Source organism: Camelina sativa, chromosome 19 (genome assembly GCF_000633955.1).
Source record: "Camelina sativa cultivar DH55 chromosome 19, Cs, whole genome shotgun sequence".
NCBI lineage: Eukaryota > Viridiplantae > Streptophyta > Magnoliopsida > Brassicales > Brassicaceae > Camelina > Camelina sativa.
Window position 1 is genome coordinate 6,459,990 of NC_025703.1, and position 14,990 is coordinate 6,474,979.

General features: G+C 34.8%; 4 protein-coding genes across 6 annotated transcripts; 2 read left to right on the forward strand and 2 right to left on the reverse strand.

Annotated features, from left to right (window-relative positions):
• LOC104765171 lies at positions 388 to 1,881 on the forward strand. 3 transcript variants are annotated; one of them, XM_010488847.2, is made up of 3 exons: positions 388 to 861; positions 966 to 1,450; positions 1,799 to 1,881. In XM_010488847.2, exons 1-2 carry the CDS (start codon positions 444 to 446, stop codon positions 1,439 to 1,441), a joined length of 894 nt encoding a protein of 297 aa, XP_010487149.1. In that variant the 5' UTR covers positions 388 to 443; the 3' UTR covers positions 1,442 to 1,450; positions 1,799 to 1,881. The 3 variants fall into 3 exon arrangements, with proteins under 3 accessions (XP_010487149.1, XP_010487150.1, XP_010487148.1); XM_010488848.1 differs by having other exon boundaries at positions 1,737 to 1,827; XM_010488846.1 differs by lacking the exon at positions 1,799 to 1,881 and having other exon boundaries at positions 966 to 1,679.
• Positions 2,011 to 3,985, forward strand: LOC104765173 (nucleosome assembly protein 1;4-like). The gene is made up of 9 exons (XM_010488850.2): positions 2,011 to 2,111; positions 2,334 to 2,374; positions 2,475 to 2,552; positions 2,636 to 2,728; positions 2,838 to 2,942; positions 3,032 to 3,219; positions 3,302 to 3,503; positions 3,600 to 3,643; positions 3,736 to 3,985. Exons 1-9 carry the CDS (start codon positions 2,024 to 2,026, stop codon positions 3,860 to 3,862), a joined length of 966 nt encoding a protein of 321 aa, XP_010487152.1. The 5' UTR covers positions 2,011 to 2,023; the 3' UTR covers positions 3,863 to 3,985.
• On the reverse strand, positions 3,969 to 6,153 carry LOC104765172 (beta-fructofuranosidase, insoluble isoenzyme CWINV5-like). The gene is made up of 5 exons (XM_010488849.1): positions 5,967 to 6,153; positions 5,825 to 5,833; positions 4,871 to 5,742; positions 4,281 to 4,787; positions 3,969 to 4,164 (listed from the first exon to the last, which is right to left on the reverse strand). The coding sequence occupies exons 1-5, from the start codon at positions 6,133 to 6,135 to the stop codon at positions 3,991 to 3,993; spliced, it is 1,731 nt and encodes a 576-aa protein (XP_010487151.1). The 5' UTR covers positions 6,136 to 6,153; the 3' UTR covers positions 3,969 to 3,990.
• LOC104765174 (beta-fructofuranosidase, insoluble isoenzyme CWINV1-like) lies at positions 10,961 to 14,057 on the reverse strand. Its single transcript, XM_010488852.1, has 7 exons — positions 13,812 to 14,057; positions 13,659 to 13,667; positions 12,528 to 13,399; positions 12,269 to 12,430; positions 11,942 to 12,189; positions 11,659 to 11,746; positions 10,961 to 11,351 (listed from the first exon to the last, which is right to left on the reverse strand). The coding sequence occupies exons 1-7, from the start codon at positions 14,008 to 14,010 to the stop codon at positions 11,172 to 11,174; spliced, it is 1,758 nt and encodes a 585-aa protein (XP_010487154.1). The 5' UTR covers positions 14,011 to 14,057; the 3' UTR covers positions 10,961 to 11,171.

Sequence of the window (14,990 nt, forward strand, 5' to 3'; positions counted from 1 at the left end):
AAATACAGAAGTGTTTTTTAATTGCTTTAAAGAACTAGAATTAATAGAAGCTTCATGTCTAAGCAAAGAGAGATATATTGGTTGTGGGATGCTTAAGTTTGGGGAAGTACAATATTGGCTTTACTCTCAAGAAATAACTTAAGCTTTAATTTCTCTATAATATATAAATCATTCATTAAGTAAAGTTAGTTGATTGATTATGATAATGACATTAATAAACAGGATTTTTTTTAAAAAAGTTAGTTGATTTTTTTTTTTTTTGACATCATTTAAAAAATGCATTTGTAAAGAGAAATTTATGTTTGAATTAAAACAAAACGGTGCGTTTTATGATATATATTTTTTAAAATAATAATAAAACGATGCGTTTTGATGCCGCCGGCAAATGAACGGAGAAGAAGAAAAAAAAAAGTGTCTGAGAAAGTCAAAGAAACCAAACCACCATGGAAATCGAAGGTGAAGACGGCACGAAGCTCTTACTGAAGGCCGGAGTAAAGTCTGTGTTCGGAAGAGGATCGGGATTCAAAACCGACGACCTATCAGTGTCCCGCCGCCACGTTTCGTTCAAGTTAAAATCCGCGGCCGCCGGAACCGAACGGTCTGAATACGGTAGGGTTTACTTCGAGGTTCTCGGGAGGAATCCAGTCTGGGTAAATACGGGTGAACCGGGTGGAAAGATCCGAACTTTACGGAAATCAGAGACGGCAAAGATCGCCGCCGGCGATCGGTTTTGTGTATCGGGTCATAACCCAATTTGGTTCACTTTGAAGAAGAGACGCGATGAAGTTATGGAAGAGAGAGCATTGGATAGTGAAAGTGAATTGGGTGTTATAGATATCTCGGATACTGACCCTGTTGAAGGTAATCAATTTTGCACTTTCATGTCTTTATCTCTAAAGTAATACAAAGTTTGGGGGAACATTGGCGCTTAGTGAATGAGTCTCAATGTGTATGTGGTGTTGCAGAGTTTGGATTTCTTGTGATTGGGAAAGAGTTTAATCAGTACACAAAGAGTAGGATTCGTGATGTAAAGCAATGGGAATGGTTTTTAGAAGATTCCACGAATGGAAATAGTGATGATGATGATGGAGATAAGAAGGGGAGGCAAGGGTTATGCAAAAAGAGAAGTAGAAAGAAAGGGAATGAGGATGATGATGATGATTGGAGTGTTGATAGTGATGAAGATAAAGAATTGATTGTGAAATCGAAAAGTGTTATGACTCCTACTTATTCTACTAGATCCAAGAAGAAGACGAAGAAAGATACAAACGCAAGTAGTAGTAGTAGTACTCAAACCAAACAGCTTGGAAGAGTAGATTTCGATGATGATGAAACATTGGGAGGCTTCATTGTTAGTGATGAAGAAGATAAGTTAGAAGAAGAAGACGAATCAAATGTAGAAGAAGATCTTGATGAAGATGAAGACGAAGAACTTGACTAAACCTAATATGTAAGCAAAGCTAATCTTCTTGTTTTCTAGAACTGCACAATATTTTGTTCAATCTCATGATGTGTGTGTGTGTATGTGAGAACTGAGGTTTTTGAAATCTCCTAAAGACTTACTAAACCTGAAATGTAAGCAAAGCTAATCTTCTTGTTTTCTAGAACTACACAATCGTTTGTTCAGTCGTATGATTTGTGTTTGTGTGTATGATTAGAAGAGCTGAAATTTTTGATCTTATGATATATATTGTTCAGTTGTATGCTTACTTTTGAAATTCTCTATAACATTGCAGCCTCTGCAACCCCAATTTTGATTGCTTTAAACGATGCCGTTTGCCTTTCTGTTATTTGGCAGTTCATGGTACCCCACTAAGGTATCAGGATCCACGTTCTTCATCTTGTACGTGTGATTTCTTCTCATCGTACGTGTGAATGAGTTTTACAAATTAAAAAGAAAGAAAAAAAGCCGCGAAGTCTTCTCCTCCTTCCTTTCTCCATCGTCCTCCTCATTCTCTGGCTTTCTTCTTCCCATTTTCTCACAATACAACGAAGCCTTTTTTCCATATACAGAATTAAAAACATGAGCAGCAAGGAAAACATCACATCCATCAAGACCAATAAAAAAGGTGGCGATTCCTCTGATGATCTCTCTACCGTTCCCGCCTTAGGTAATTTCAGAAACTAACTCTTGTTGTTGTTTTCTTTCCTGGAAATATACCTCTCATTCTCTGGAAAACATTGAATCTTTGGATAATCCTCTACCAAAAACTCAACCTTCTCTGATTTAACTTCTGCTTCAAGTAAATCCCCTGTTTTACTTTCTCGCTTTGGTAATTATCAACAAGGAATAAGGTTCATTTGAAGCTAGCTAACCATTATATGCTTTTCAGATCTTTCTCCAGAGGGTTTTGCTTTTCTTGATGATCTTAAGGCAAGTAACTTCAAATCGGTTAATAGATCAATCTCTTACAGTAGTTTCTTTGTGTTTCCTCTGTTTTATGATCTTTTCTTGGGTGTTAATCAACTTACAGAACCTAAAGCGAACCTTTGATCTGAAAACACTCTCTCCGAAAGTTACCAAACGTGTTCTGTTCCTCAAGGACATTCAGGTAATGTCAAATCGACGATCTCAACAAAAACTATTATCATGTAGAATTGTTTGGTTATGTAAATGTTATGTGTAAATTTTCAGGTTGAACACGATGAACTCGAAGAGAAGTTTCTTGCGGAGAAAGCTACATTGGAGGCAACATACGATAATCTTTACAAACCGCTTTTTGCTAAGGTGACAAGTTTAAAGTTTTCATCTTTCCTGTTAAAATTGGCTTAATGTTTATATGGGTTTAGGATTATACACTTGGTTTATTTTCCTGAGATCTACTGAGAATTTGCAGAGGTATGAAATTGTGAATGGTATGGTTGAAGCTGAAGCAGATAAAGAAGGAGTGCCTAATTTCTGGTTGATTGCAATGAAAACCAACGAAATGCTTGCAAATGAGGTCCATGTTTCATTTACGTTGTTTCGGAAGCTTTGTGTTCATTGTCAATAAATAGATTGTAAACAACTGTCTTGTTTTGGTTTATGTAGATAACTGAAAGAGATGAGGCAGCATTGAAGTATCTTAAAGACATCAGATCTTGCAGAGTTGAAGACAAGTCAAGAAATTTCAAGCTTGAGTTTCACTTTGACCCTAATCCTTACTTCAAGAACTCGGTTCTCTCTAAAACTTACCATGTGACCGATGAAGATGGTCCTGTTCTTGAGAAAGTGATTGGGTAACACTAATCATCCTCATTTTACGTGGTTTTAGTTTTACCTGATCAGCTATAACTCAGTCTCTTATTTTGTGATGTGTAGAACGGACATAGAATGGTATCCAGGTAAATGTTTGACTCATAAGGTTGTTGTGAAGAAGAAAACAAAGAAAGGGTCAAAGAAGATCAACAACATCCCCATGACCAAAACTGAAACCTGTGAGAGTTTCTTTAATTTCTTCAAGCCACCTGAGATTCCTGAGATTGATGAAGTTGACGATTACGATGATGTTGATACTATTATGGTTAGACTACATTATCTCTTTTGATTTTGATACTGAACCAATGGTTTCTTTTTTCTTCAGCTAATATCAATTTTCAAATTATCGAAAATATTGCAGACAGAAGAACTCCAAAACCTGATGGACCAAGACTATGACATTGCGTAAGCTTACAGTTCACAATCTCTCTGACATTGAGATATATATTCAAGAACTTAATTCTTAATCTTAACTACTGGTTTTTTTGGTCTTGCAGTGTGACAATCCGAGATAAACTGATCCCTCATGCAGTTTCATGGTTTACTGGAGAGGCTCTTGTTGATGAAGATGATTCTGATGATGATAATGATGATCATGATGATGATGATGAGAAGAGTGACTAGCGAGAGAAGATTTGTTTCAACAAAGTTTGCAAATTGAAAGAGGAGCTTCATATTCTCTAATTTATTTATTACAGATACACCAAGAGTTTCAAGAATCTCTCTGAATACATATATCTCAACAACTGAATTTAGCGAGTAGACTTCATGCTCCAAGCACTTAGGCTTAAAACATCAACACTCTGAGATCCCTTGTTAAAAGCAAAGAGATGTGTTCTTTTTCCTGTTGCCAATTTTGGATAAACTCTTGAGGTAATACATGCTTTCCCTTTCCCACCAAAGCTCTCCACTATTGAATTATCAATCTACAACACAAAAACCAATAAAAAAACTCTCGTCATTATTGACAAAAGAATCTCAAATAACTAAATTAGTCTTCACTTTTTGATCAAGTTCTTGGGATTATGATAAGTGGACTTACCAAAGTCCTGAGAGAGATTGTTTGATAAGGAGAGACATCCACAAAAGCACCATACGGTGTTTTATCATTTCCTTTCTCTAAACTTGATCTGCTTTGGTCACTGCACATGACCACCACATGCTCCTTACTATTCTCACGAGCTTTGAAGATTCTGAGATACACTGATGTGTACTCTTCCAAGTTCTTGGAAACTAGTACCATCAAACCAAATGGACCTAAACCGGACTTAACCAACGATGCATTCTTCTGGCTGCAAATCAATTGCGGGTCGGTCCAACCTGGTTCAATCACATCTGCTTTCTCTAAGTCTAAACCACTCACTTTAAAGAAAACCTCCACATCTGCTTGTGAAGCTGTGACCCCATGAACCTCCATGACCGATCCTCCGCCTTTCAAAACTTTGTTGCCCCACTTGACTTGCGTTGTACGTAAACTCTCTATTTCCTTAACTGGCCATTGCACCAAACTCTTTCCTGATTCATCAAGCCATACTTTCCTAGGAATAGCCTAATTCGCCACCAAAATCAATTAATCACGTATTAATTTGCATAATTAGTCAAAAATGTTAAAATCATAACCGGTTTGATTACCTGTAAACGGGCCCAACCCATATTGACAATGTCCTTATCCGTCGACGACTCGTTAACCCAACCCCACAAAATCCTCCGTTGATAAACCGAGTCGTAAAACGTCTTCGACGCGTAAAACTTGCCGTAGTCGTATCTCGGAGCCGTTTCGTCCTGAACAAAACCATTGTCCGGTACGTAGACATCTCTCACTTGGTCGTACGTTCCAATCGTGTAGTAATCATGAAACGTATCTGTTAAGCTCACTTTAAGCACGTGTTTTACCATCTTCCCATTAAACGCCGTCGTATCTACGCCGCGTGAATCAGTTCTCGCCACCGGGAAAAAATCAGGGCACTCCCACATCCCAGTGCCGTCGTGGTAATGTAGAGGCTTCATAGATTGCTTCCACCTTACGAAATCGCGGCTCGTGTGTAGAATCGCTAACCCTCGGCGACCGTCTTGGCTTCCCGTGGTAATACGCCATCTTCCATCACGGCCTAGCCACGCGGTGGTTGGGTCACGAAACGCGGTGGAGTTGATGTGGTTGGCGTCGCCAGGTGTCACGAGGGGATTTTCCGGAGATTTTGTCCAGTGCCGGAGATATGGATCGGTTAGGTTTTTGGGTATGGCTAGGTTTTGGACCTGACGGTTGTAACGGTCGTTGCCTGTGTAGAGAAGTACGGGTTTGCCATTGGGGAGAATCGTGACGGAGCCGGACCAGCATCCGTTGATATCGGACGGTCGAGATGGTTTGATGGCTGGAGAATGTGTGATCCAGTTGATAAGGTCCGTTGATGTTGCGTGACCCCATACAGTGTCGTTAACTTCCATGAGGGCGCCGTTTGGGTTCCATTGGTAAAATAGATGGTAGATTCCTTTGTATACCATAGGCCCTGTCCAATAAAAAACATACATAACTATGCTTGTACATACTGAATGTTTAAAATAGTATTGAGGTAGAGAACAATGACTAACCGTTAGGATCTTGTAGCATTGAAACAAGGCCCCGACATATACCAAAAAAAAAGAAAGATTAGTGACAAGATTATACTTAGAGAATTGAAAATAAAGATAACTAAGTGAAACTGAATCTAATGTGTCCGATGCTTAATAATACCGTTCATCCAATTTTTTGGGGCCTGGAAGTGATAACCGGTTCGGTAAGGTTGGTTCTTGATATGATTGGGGACGTTGTGCAAGGCATCAAGAACAACAAGAGCATTGTTAGCAAGAAACAACGAGATTAACAAGAAAATGGCTCTGTTACACCAAACCATATTATTCATTGTAAACGGTTTATTTAATATTGTGAAGTTTTTAATGTTTAAGTTTTACGTATGAGAAAATGCCAAATTTATATGTAGTCTTGAGGGGTCTTTGGTGCGTGCTTGAGGTGGTGGTCCATTACATTGTAATAATTAGATTCTATGATGTCGATCTAAATGCCTTTTTATGTTAGTTGAGATCAGATATTGTTTTTTTAATTATAGAAATACATCAATTTTGTTAATGTATGAAATAAGGTTCTGATTGTGTGAGACTTTAAAGACTTTAAGATTAATTTAAAGATACGCTTGAGGTGCGTGCTTAAAGCAGTTAGACTTTTAAGATTTTTAAAGATAATAAAGCAATAAAAGCATGATTGGTAAAATTTTAGTTTTTACGTAAAAATTTTAAAAGCCACAAATGTGAGACTTTTTGGCTGTTAAAAATAAAATAAAAAAGTTGTAATTATTTTTTCTCTTTCTTATTTTCCATGATAATTGAAATAATAATAAAGCTCACCACAAGTTTATATATATTTTTTACATATTTTATTTTTATAAAATAATTATTCTTCTTTTTTTATCTTTATTTTAATATACATTTCAATGATAATTATTTTTCTTTTTATTATCATCATTAATATCATCATTTTAATATTTTAAATAATAAAAATAACAGTTACAGCTTTAAAAGTGTTTGTTACCAATCAAATTTTAACAGTTAAAGTTTGTACAGTCAAAGCATCTATAGTCAAATTCTCTACAGCTAAAATTTTAAAGTTAAAGTGTTTACAGACATAAGTAATATCTGTTACAATCGAAGCCTAAGTCTCATAAATTAAATGGCATGAAGTTTGGGATGATTATAAAACTCAATACGTAAAACTCATAAACTCGTACATTTCAACGATTGTTTCAACCATTTTGGTTGGTATCAGATATATGAAGATACAAAATTGCAAATAAATAAACATACGCTAGATAACGTACGTATTCCCGACAGTCAGGAATGTTCCAAATCTTATAGCCCTTTTGTTCTCTTAATTGCAATTATTTCGACTTTTTATGAGTGTCAGTGACTCATCATTGATGCATGCGGTGTAAAATAAACAACACTATTGATTTATCTGTTCAAAGGCAACGAAAATGTACATTTTCTTCTATTGCCAGCTTTGGAAATACAGTTTTGGTGTTTATGAATGCTTTGCCTCCCCCACCATCTATAGTTATCCACTATTGAATGCTCAATCTATAACAGGAAAAAATATTGATTGAGAAGTCTAGTTGAAATTGAATAGGATCATACCTACTAGTAAAATGACACGTGATTCTTCCTGAACCCTCTCTCAGTACTCAATTAGAAAGACAAAATCAAAATATCCTTAAAGTGAGATCGCTCCACTAAGTCTCTCGACTCTATCCTAATCAGTAATCATTTTGATGGGATTTCCCCATATTAACGGTTCTATTCTAGTTAGAAAATATCACACTTTTGTATGTTAACGTGCTTGTGCTACCCATAATCCATATGCACGTGTATGTGCTGTGCAGAGGCACACGGGAGTGTGGACACTGTAATTTTGTAAACTTCATGAAACTTAGCATCGTTAAAAGCTTTCATCACAAATGGTCTGGCCAACTTATTCAAATAGTAATTTTTGAAAGGAGAAGGAAAGGATAGAGAAAATACTAGAAAGTTTCCGATTATTTGATTGGTAATAAGTATTTTTTTCTTTTTTTTGAACAACACTTACTAATAAGTTATGATACCCATTAGATAATAAAACTTAGTATATATACACCCAACAAAATTCTTCAGCAACTCTATCCAATTCTAATTGGTGTAGATTATTAGCAGAAACATAAATTTGGATTAATTTGAATTTGATGAGAAGGTTTTTTTTGTGAATGACTGTACGTACGTGAAAGAGAAAATGCAAAATAATAATAATAATAACAATATACCTGATTTTGTCGCTGCTTTTTTAGTGCTTAGTGCATATGTCCAAATCATCAATATTGACTTGAAGATTTCGAAAGAGATATATATAGATGTGTACTTTCCAAGTTTTTGGAGGCGAGAATCATTACACCAAAGTGGACACAACAAACCGGATTTAGCCGACTATTTCCTCTGGCTACATATTACGCACCTATTCCATATCTAGAGCCAGAGGTTTAATAAACGGCAACGATTTAACTAGCCTTAGCTGTTGAAAAAAGAATTAATGCGATACTACCATGCATGCTCTGTCCCACATGCCACTCCATACTGGTTTAGCCTTAGGCGGAACATGACAAAGTTGGATTAGTATCCGTTGAAAATCGGACGGTCGAGAGGCACGGTTCGATCGCTCAACTAATTGAGTTTTAATTAGTTGACGATCCATTGACGTGAAGTTGTTGCTTACCCTAAAGTGGTGCCGTTTAGATGAATAAAAGTAGACTCCATTGTAATAAATTAGGTTGGCATCTCTACTCACTAGTGATGTCTAGTGTTATAAATTCGTTCAATCGTTAAGCTTACATAATGTTTGGAATAAAGTCAACAATGAAATTTTAGCCGTTGGGCATAAAAGAAGAAATTTTTTTTACAAGTGTTCGTTTAAAAACCTATATTCTAGAATGGTCTTATACTCAACGTACGCATGTTGCATATACATGTATATATACCTTACCTCACATGTGTACATTGTCATTAATTTATTTTGTTTGGGTTAAATCGTATTCAAATTTACTTGTATATATTCATATAAAGTCCACTATTATCACATTCGCCTCGTCGGCACTTGGAAGATATTGACTACCGACAATCAAATTGTAGTTTTTTTTTTAGTCCATTAGTGTTTTTGAAAAGTAATTGGAAAAATAGGGAGTTTTTGTTAAAAATTTAAAGAATATGTACATTTTAGTTTTTGTGAGATAGAGAATTTGTGAGAGAAAGTATAAGACAAAAACAAATAGAAAAACCAATATACCTATGATTGTGTGTCATAAAAGAGAGGGTTTATTTGTGGTCTTAATTTTAAAAGAAATAAGATATAAAATTTTGTGTATGTAGGACCCAATTTTGAGGTATTGGATTAAAAAAATTAATGTTTTATGGTCCACTACTCCACTTAAATTAGGAAAATTATTTCAAATAACATCAAATAATTTTTATTTTAAAATTTAGCACTCTAAAATATTAAAAACAGAATTTAGTTTTAAAATTTAATCATAAACTTTAGATACTAAAATCTTATCTCCTAAAATCATACATTAAATGTAAAATAAAGAACCTAAACCTAAAAAAAAAATTTCAAAAATTATTTTAAGATATTGTAATTTGTCAAATAATGTTATTTTGGTCTACCATCTGGGTTTAAGTGTACAATCTGAGTTTAGTGTACAACTTAGGTTTGGTTTACCATATAGGTTTAGTGTACCATCTGGTTTTAGTGTACAATATATGTTTGGTGTGCAATATGAGCCTGATGTACCATATGAGTCTAGTATACCATCTACGTCTGGTGTACCATCTGACTTTGGTGTACCATCTGACTTTGGTGTATCATTGGACTCTGGTGTACCATCGGACTCTGGTGTACTATTGGAGTCTAGTGTACCATCTGAGTCTAGTGTATCATATGGATCTGGTGTACTATATGAATCTCGTGTACCATCTGAATCTGGGGTATCATTTAAGTATGGTATACCATCTTTGGTGTACCATTTACGTTTGGTGTATCATCTAGGTCTAGTGTACTATCTGGCTATGGTGTACCATCTGACTCTGGTATATACCATTTGACTCTGGTGTACTATCTGAATCTGGTGTACCATTTAGATATGGTAAACCATCTGAATCTGGTGTATCATCTAGATCTAATATACCATATGGATTTAGTGTACCATCTAGGTTTAGTGTACCATTTAGATTTGGTTTATCATCTAAGTTTGGTGTACCATATCGGTTTAGTGTACTGTCTAATTAATATTTCAAAATGAAAACCCTACAATCTATATACCAAACCATATCCCTTTAAAATTATACCCTAAATGTATAATAAAAAACACAAACATAAAAAAAATCTAAAAACTAACTTAAAAAATTGTAATGTGTGAAATATTGTAATTCTGGTGTACAATCTGGGTTGGGTGTACCATCTGAGTTTAGTGTACTATCTAGGTTTGGTGTACCATCTGAGTTTAGTGTACCATCTAAATAAATTTTCAAAACTAAACCATACACTCTAAATACTAAACCCTATTTCTTCAAAACTATAACCTAAATATAAAATAGAGAATTCAAAACTAAAAAAAAAAAATTTTAAATTTTAGGGAAGTTTATGAAATTTCAGTTTATGAAATTTCTAAAAATTAATTTAAAATATTGTAATGTGTTTAATAATGATATTTTCGAAAGTTTATGAAATGTGTGATATAATTATCCATAATACATGTTTTAGTGTTGTTTAGGATAAATCAATCACACATCTAAAATTCAAACACACATAAATCCATTAAAAAAAAAAATTTATTTATTTATAAAGATAATTTTTTTTATTTAGGTTATTATTTTGGTCATGTCTAAAAAATAAAATGTATAAAATTCATCAATTATTAAAACATACATTTGTTATTGAGCTGATTTTTATTAGGTTCAGTTTTAAAATAAATTTGTCTTTATGCAAATTTGTCTTTATGTGGATACTTCAAGAAATAAACAAAAGTTAAAAATGTCATTTTCTAAATGCCTATCTAATAGAGCTTTCCATTCGAGTGGAAAGAGAAAAGTGCATATTTCTCAAATTTGTTTTAAAAAATGTCTATTTTTTAAATTATTTGTTGAAAAAGTGTCTACTTTACCAATTAAGTCTTTTTTTTATACAGTGAAAACAATATTATAATAAGTCAAATAAAATGTCATATACATATAGCCTTTTTTGACAACCAAACAAAGTGGACCATATAAGAAGATCTCTCCTAAATCAACTCATATAAATGTTCAATAAATGGAGATATGCATATACGTGTGTGTTTTAACATCGTGTATCTATCTCCGCCGTACGTGATCAACTGATTTGGGCAGAGTTCATGCTCCAAGCGTTTAGGTTTAAGACATCAACACTTTGAGATCCATAATTAAAAGCAAAGAGATGTGAACTTTTCCCTATTGCCAATTTTGGATACACTCTTGAGGTAATGCATGCTCTCCCCTTTCCACCGAAACTCTCCACTACTGAATGATCAATCTACAACAACATATAGCATACACGTAAGAAGCAAATCTACAATCAAAATATTCCCCTTGATTCTGGTATAAAACAACTGCAACATTATAATGTTATGATCAGTTATTAATTAGTACTATGTTATGAATAAGATCTCATAATTATACTCATGGTTTTTTCAAAGAATAATCCCAAAAAAAAGAAATTTTGTTCTTTTTTTTTTTTTTTGTATATTTGCATGCCTTCTTAATATTTTCATAATGTAAACATAAAGTATAAATTTGTAATACAGCTAAATTATGTGTAAAATTAATGGAGACTTAATTACCAAGGCTCTGAGAGGTATTGGTTGGTAAGGATTAATATCCACAAAAGCTCCGTAAGTCGTTTTGTCATTATCTTTCTCCAGTGAAGATCTGTCCCAATTCCACATCACCAACAAGTCCAAAAAAATAAAAGTCAGGTTTTGGATATTTATTTAATATTTTCAAATGGAACCCAGTTTTAGATCTATATATGCGAGTCCTGTTGGAAATATAATATAAATATTTGTGACAAAAGACTATCTAAATTAATGCACTTAATCGGGATCTTTAATCAAAGAAACGTACCTGCTTTGGTCACTGCACATGACCACGACGAATTTACCGCTGTTTTGACGGGCTTTGAAGATTCTAAAATAAACAGATGTGTACTCTTCCAAGTTCTTAGATGCGAGAACCATCAAACCGAATGGACCAAAACTAGACTTAACCGACACATTCATCTGACTACAAATCAACTGCGGATCGGTCCAACTTGGGTCTATCACATCCGCTTTCTCCAAGTCTCTCACTTTGAATAAAACCTCCACATCAGCCTGTACAATCACATGACTTTTTTTGAAACCTAGTTTTCTCATAACAATATATGTTTTGAAAAAATATTTATAATCAAACCTGTGCAGCTGTCACACCATAAACTTCAAGCCTAGATCCAGACTTTAGTACTTTGTTGCGTAAGTTTTTGACTTCTTTCGTACGTAATCTTTCAACTTCCCTAACCGGCCACTGAATTAATTGTTTCCCTGATCGATAAAGCCATATTTTTCTCGGAATCGTCTAATCAAGGAAGAAACGAAAACATTTGATTCAATATCTAACAAATTAGATTCACTGTACTTCATCAATAAATGAATCTCATCATAAAAATGATTACCTGAATACCGGACCAGCCTTTCTCAACATCATCCTCAACGGACGATGACTCGTTAGTCCAACCCCACAAGATTCTCCGGTTCTTGGCCGAGTCATAAAACGTTTTCGACGCGTAATACTTCCCGTAATCGTATCTGGGAGCCGTACCGTCCATCTTAAAACCACTGTCCGGTACGAATTTGTCTTTCACCCGGTCGTACGTACCGATCGTGTAGTAGTCATGTTTCGTATCGTCCAAGCTTATTTTCAACACGTGCTTTAAAATCTCATTAGGTTCACCAAACGAAGACGTTTCCACGCCTTTAGAACCGGACCTCGTCACCGGGAAAAAATCAGGGCATTCCCACATACCACTTCCGTCGTCGTAGTGCAACGGCTCGGGGGATTTTTCCCATTTTAGAAAGTCTTTGCTCGTGTAAGTGATCGCTAGCCCACAACGGTGGATCTTGCTTCCGATGATCACTCTCCATTTCTTGTCGTGACCTAACCACGCGGTGGTTGGGTCACGGAACGAGCTGGCGTTGATACCGTTAACGGCGTCAGGAGCCATCAAAGGATTTAACGTAGACTTTGTCCATTCTCGGAGATAAGGATCGGAGAGATTCTTAGGTTCGGCTATGTTTTGGACCTGTTGGTTCTTGGGGTCAATTCCGGTATAGAGGATAACCGGTTTGCCATTGGGGAGAATTGTAACTGAACCGGACCAGCATCCGTTGATGTCGAATGGTTCAGATGGGAAGATAGCTGGAGGATGTGGATCCCAGTTAACTAAGTCTGTTGATGTGGAATGAGCCCACACTATGTTACCCCACACGGCTCCCTTGGGGTTCCATTGGTAGAAAAGATGATATATTCCTTTGTATATCATAGGCCCTGCGTAAGTTTAAAAATATGTGCATATTTTATTAATCATATGGATATTATAAAAGGAACGTGCAGCGTAACATAAGGTCGACCAATGCATTAGAAAAATATAATATACGGTTGGTATGCTGACCTATTGATGTAATCAATGTTTTAAAAAATAATAAAAATACGAGTTCCTAGGGAAAATGATCTGTCTATTGGATATGAAGAGTTGACTAAAAGTTATAAAAAAATGTAGGAGAAGAAGAGAAAAAACAAATCTTACCATTAGGATCTGCTCACGACCAAAGATCAATCCATTTTGTCCAAGCACGAACCAAAACGAAAAAAAAAAACAAGACAAATGTTAGAGAGTGATGAAAACAATATTTTGACATTGAGATTGAGGTCGATATGGCATTTTAGTTAGTGATCATACCGTTCATCCAATTTTTTGGGGGTTGAAAATGGAAACCGGTCCGGTAGCGCTGGTTTACGGAAGGAGATTCGATGTTAGTGCTTTGGGAAAGTCTCTTGTAGACATGGTGCGAGGCTTCAAGATCGACGACATAGTTACCAATAAGTAACGTGAATAATAACCAAAGTCCAATATTGTTGAAGCAAACTTCTCTAGTCATTGTGTTTTTTTGTTTTTCTTACTGGTTTTGATTTATGTTTGAAGGAATGAAGATCATGTCAAATTTATAGGCAAAGGACGAGGGGCAAGCCTGTCAATATCTAAATTTGAATATTATAGTTGTCAATAAATGTTGTTGTTTCTTTGGGTTTATTGTCAATAATAATAAATGTTATACTGCCATAAGTCAGACATCTACTAAAACAAGTTGTTTCCTAATTGTTTACTAAAAATTTGAAATACGATAGTTTTGTTCTTGTTTCTATTGGTGATCACTAAAGAGACGACATAGAAAAAAAAAAAAAAACAATCAATAAAGGCAGGGAAATAGATTGAAGGAACAAAAAGTACTATACGAACTCGTATTGTACAACTTATTTTTTACGGCTAAAAGGTTGTACACTTCTACAAGTAATAATCTATCCAAAATTTTGGTCATATCAAATTTACAGTGTAAAAATATATATCCACAATTAATAACGTTTTGATTTACATGATATATAGAAACAATACTGGTTAGATGTAACTTACTAACTTGTAAGTTATAACTTTACAAAAAGATATTTGTAAATAAGTTTTTCCGAAAGTTGTTAGTCAACTAATTTAGGCTATCAAAAGTGCAGTTTATAAAAGTTGTGACTATATCGGGTTCAAATTTGCTTATCAGCGAGTCTTAACATCTCGAATTAATTTGTCTTTAAATCATATATATGATATCATATTGACATATTGCGACGAGGCAAGGTGAACAAGTGTATTAACTGTATATTGATGGTAATGATAAGAGACATCTTAATATATATAAAAGTATATGTTAATAATAAGAACAATATAACTAAATTATCAACAGCAAAAAAATAATAACTAATAAAATTGCGAATTTCATGTTTTACACGGACGTCAAGAAGTCAACAACCCGAGTTAATAAGAACGTGTCTCGACTCTCCACCATCCGTCCAATCCATACACGAGGCGAGGAGA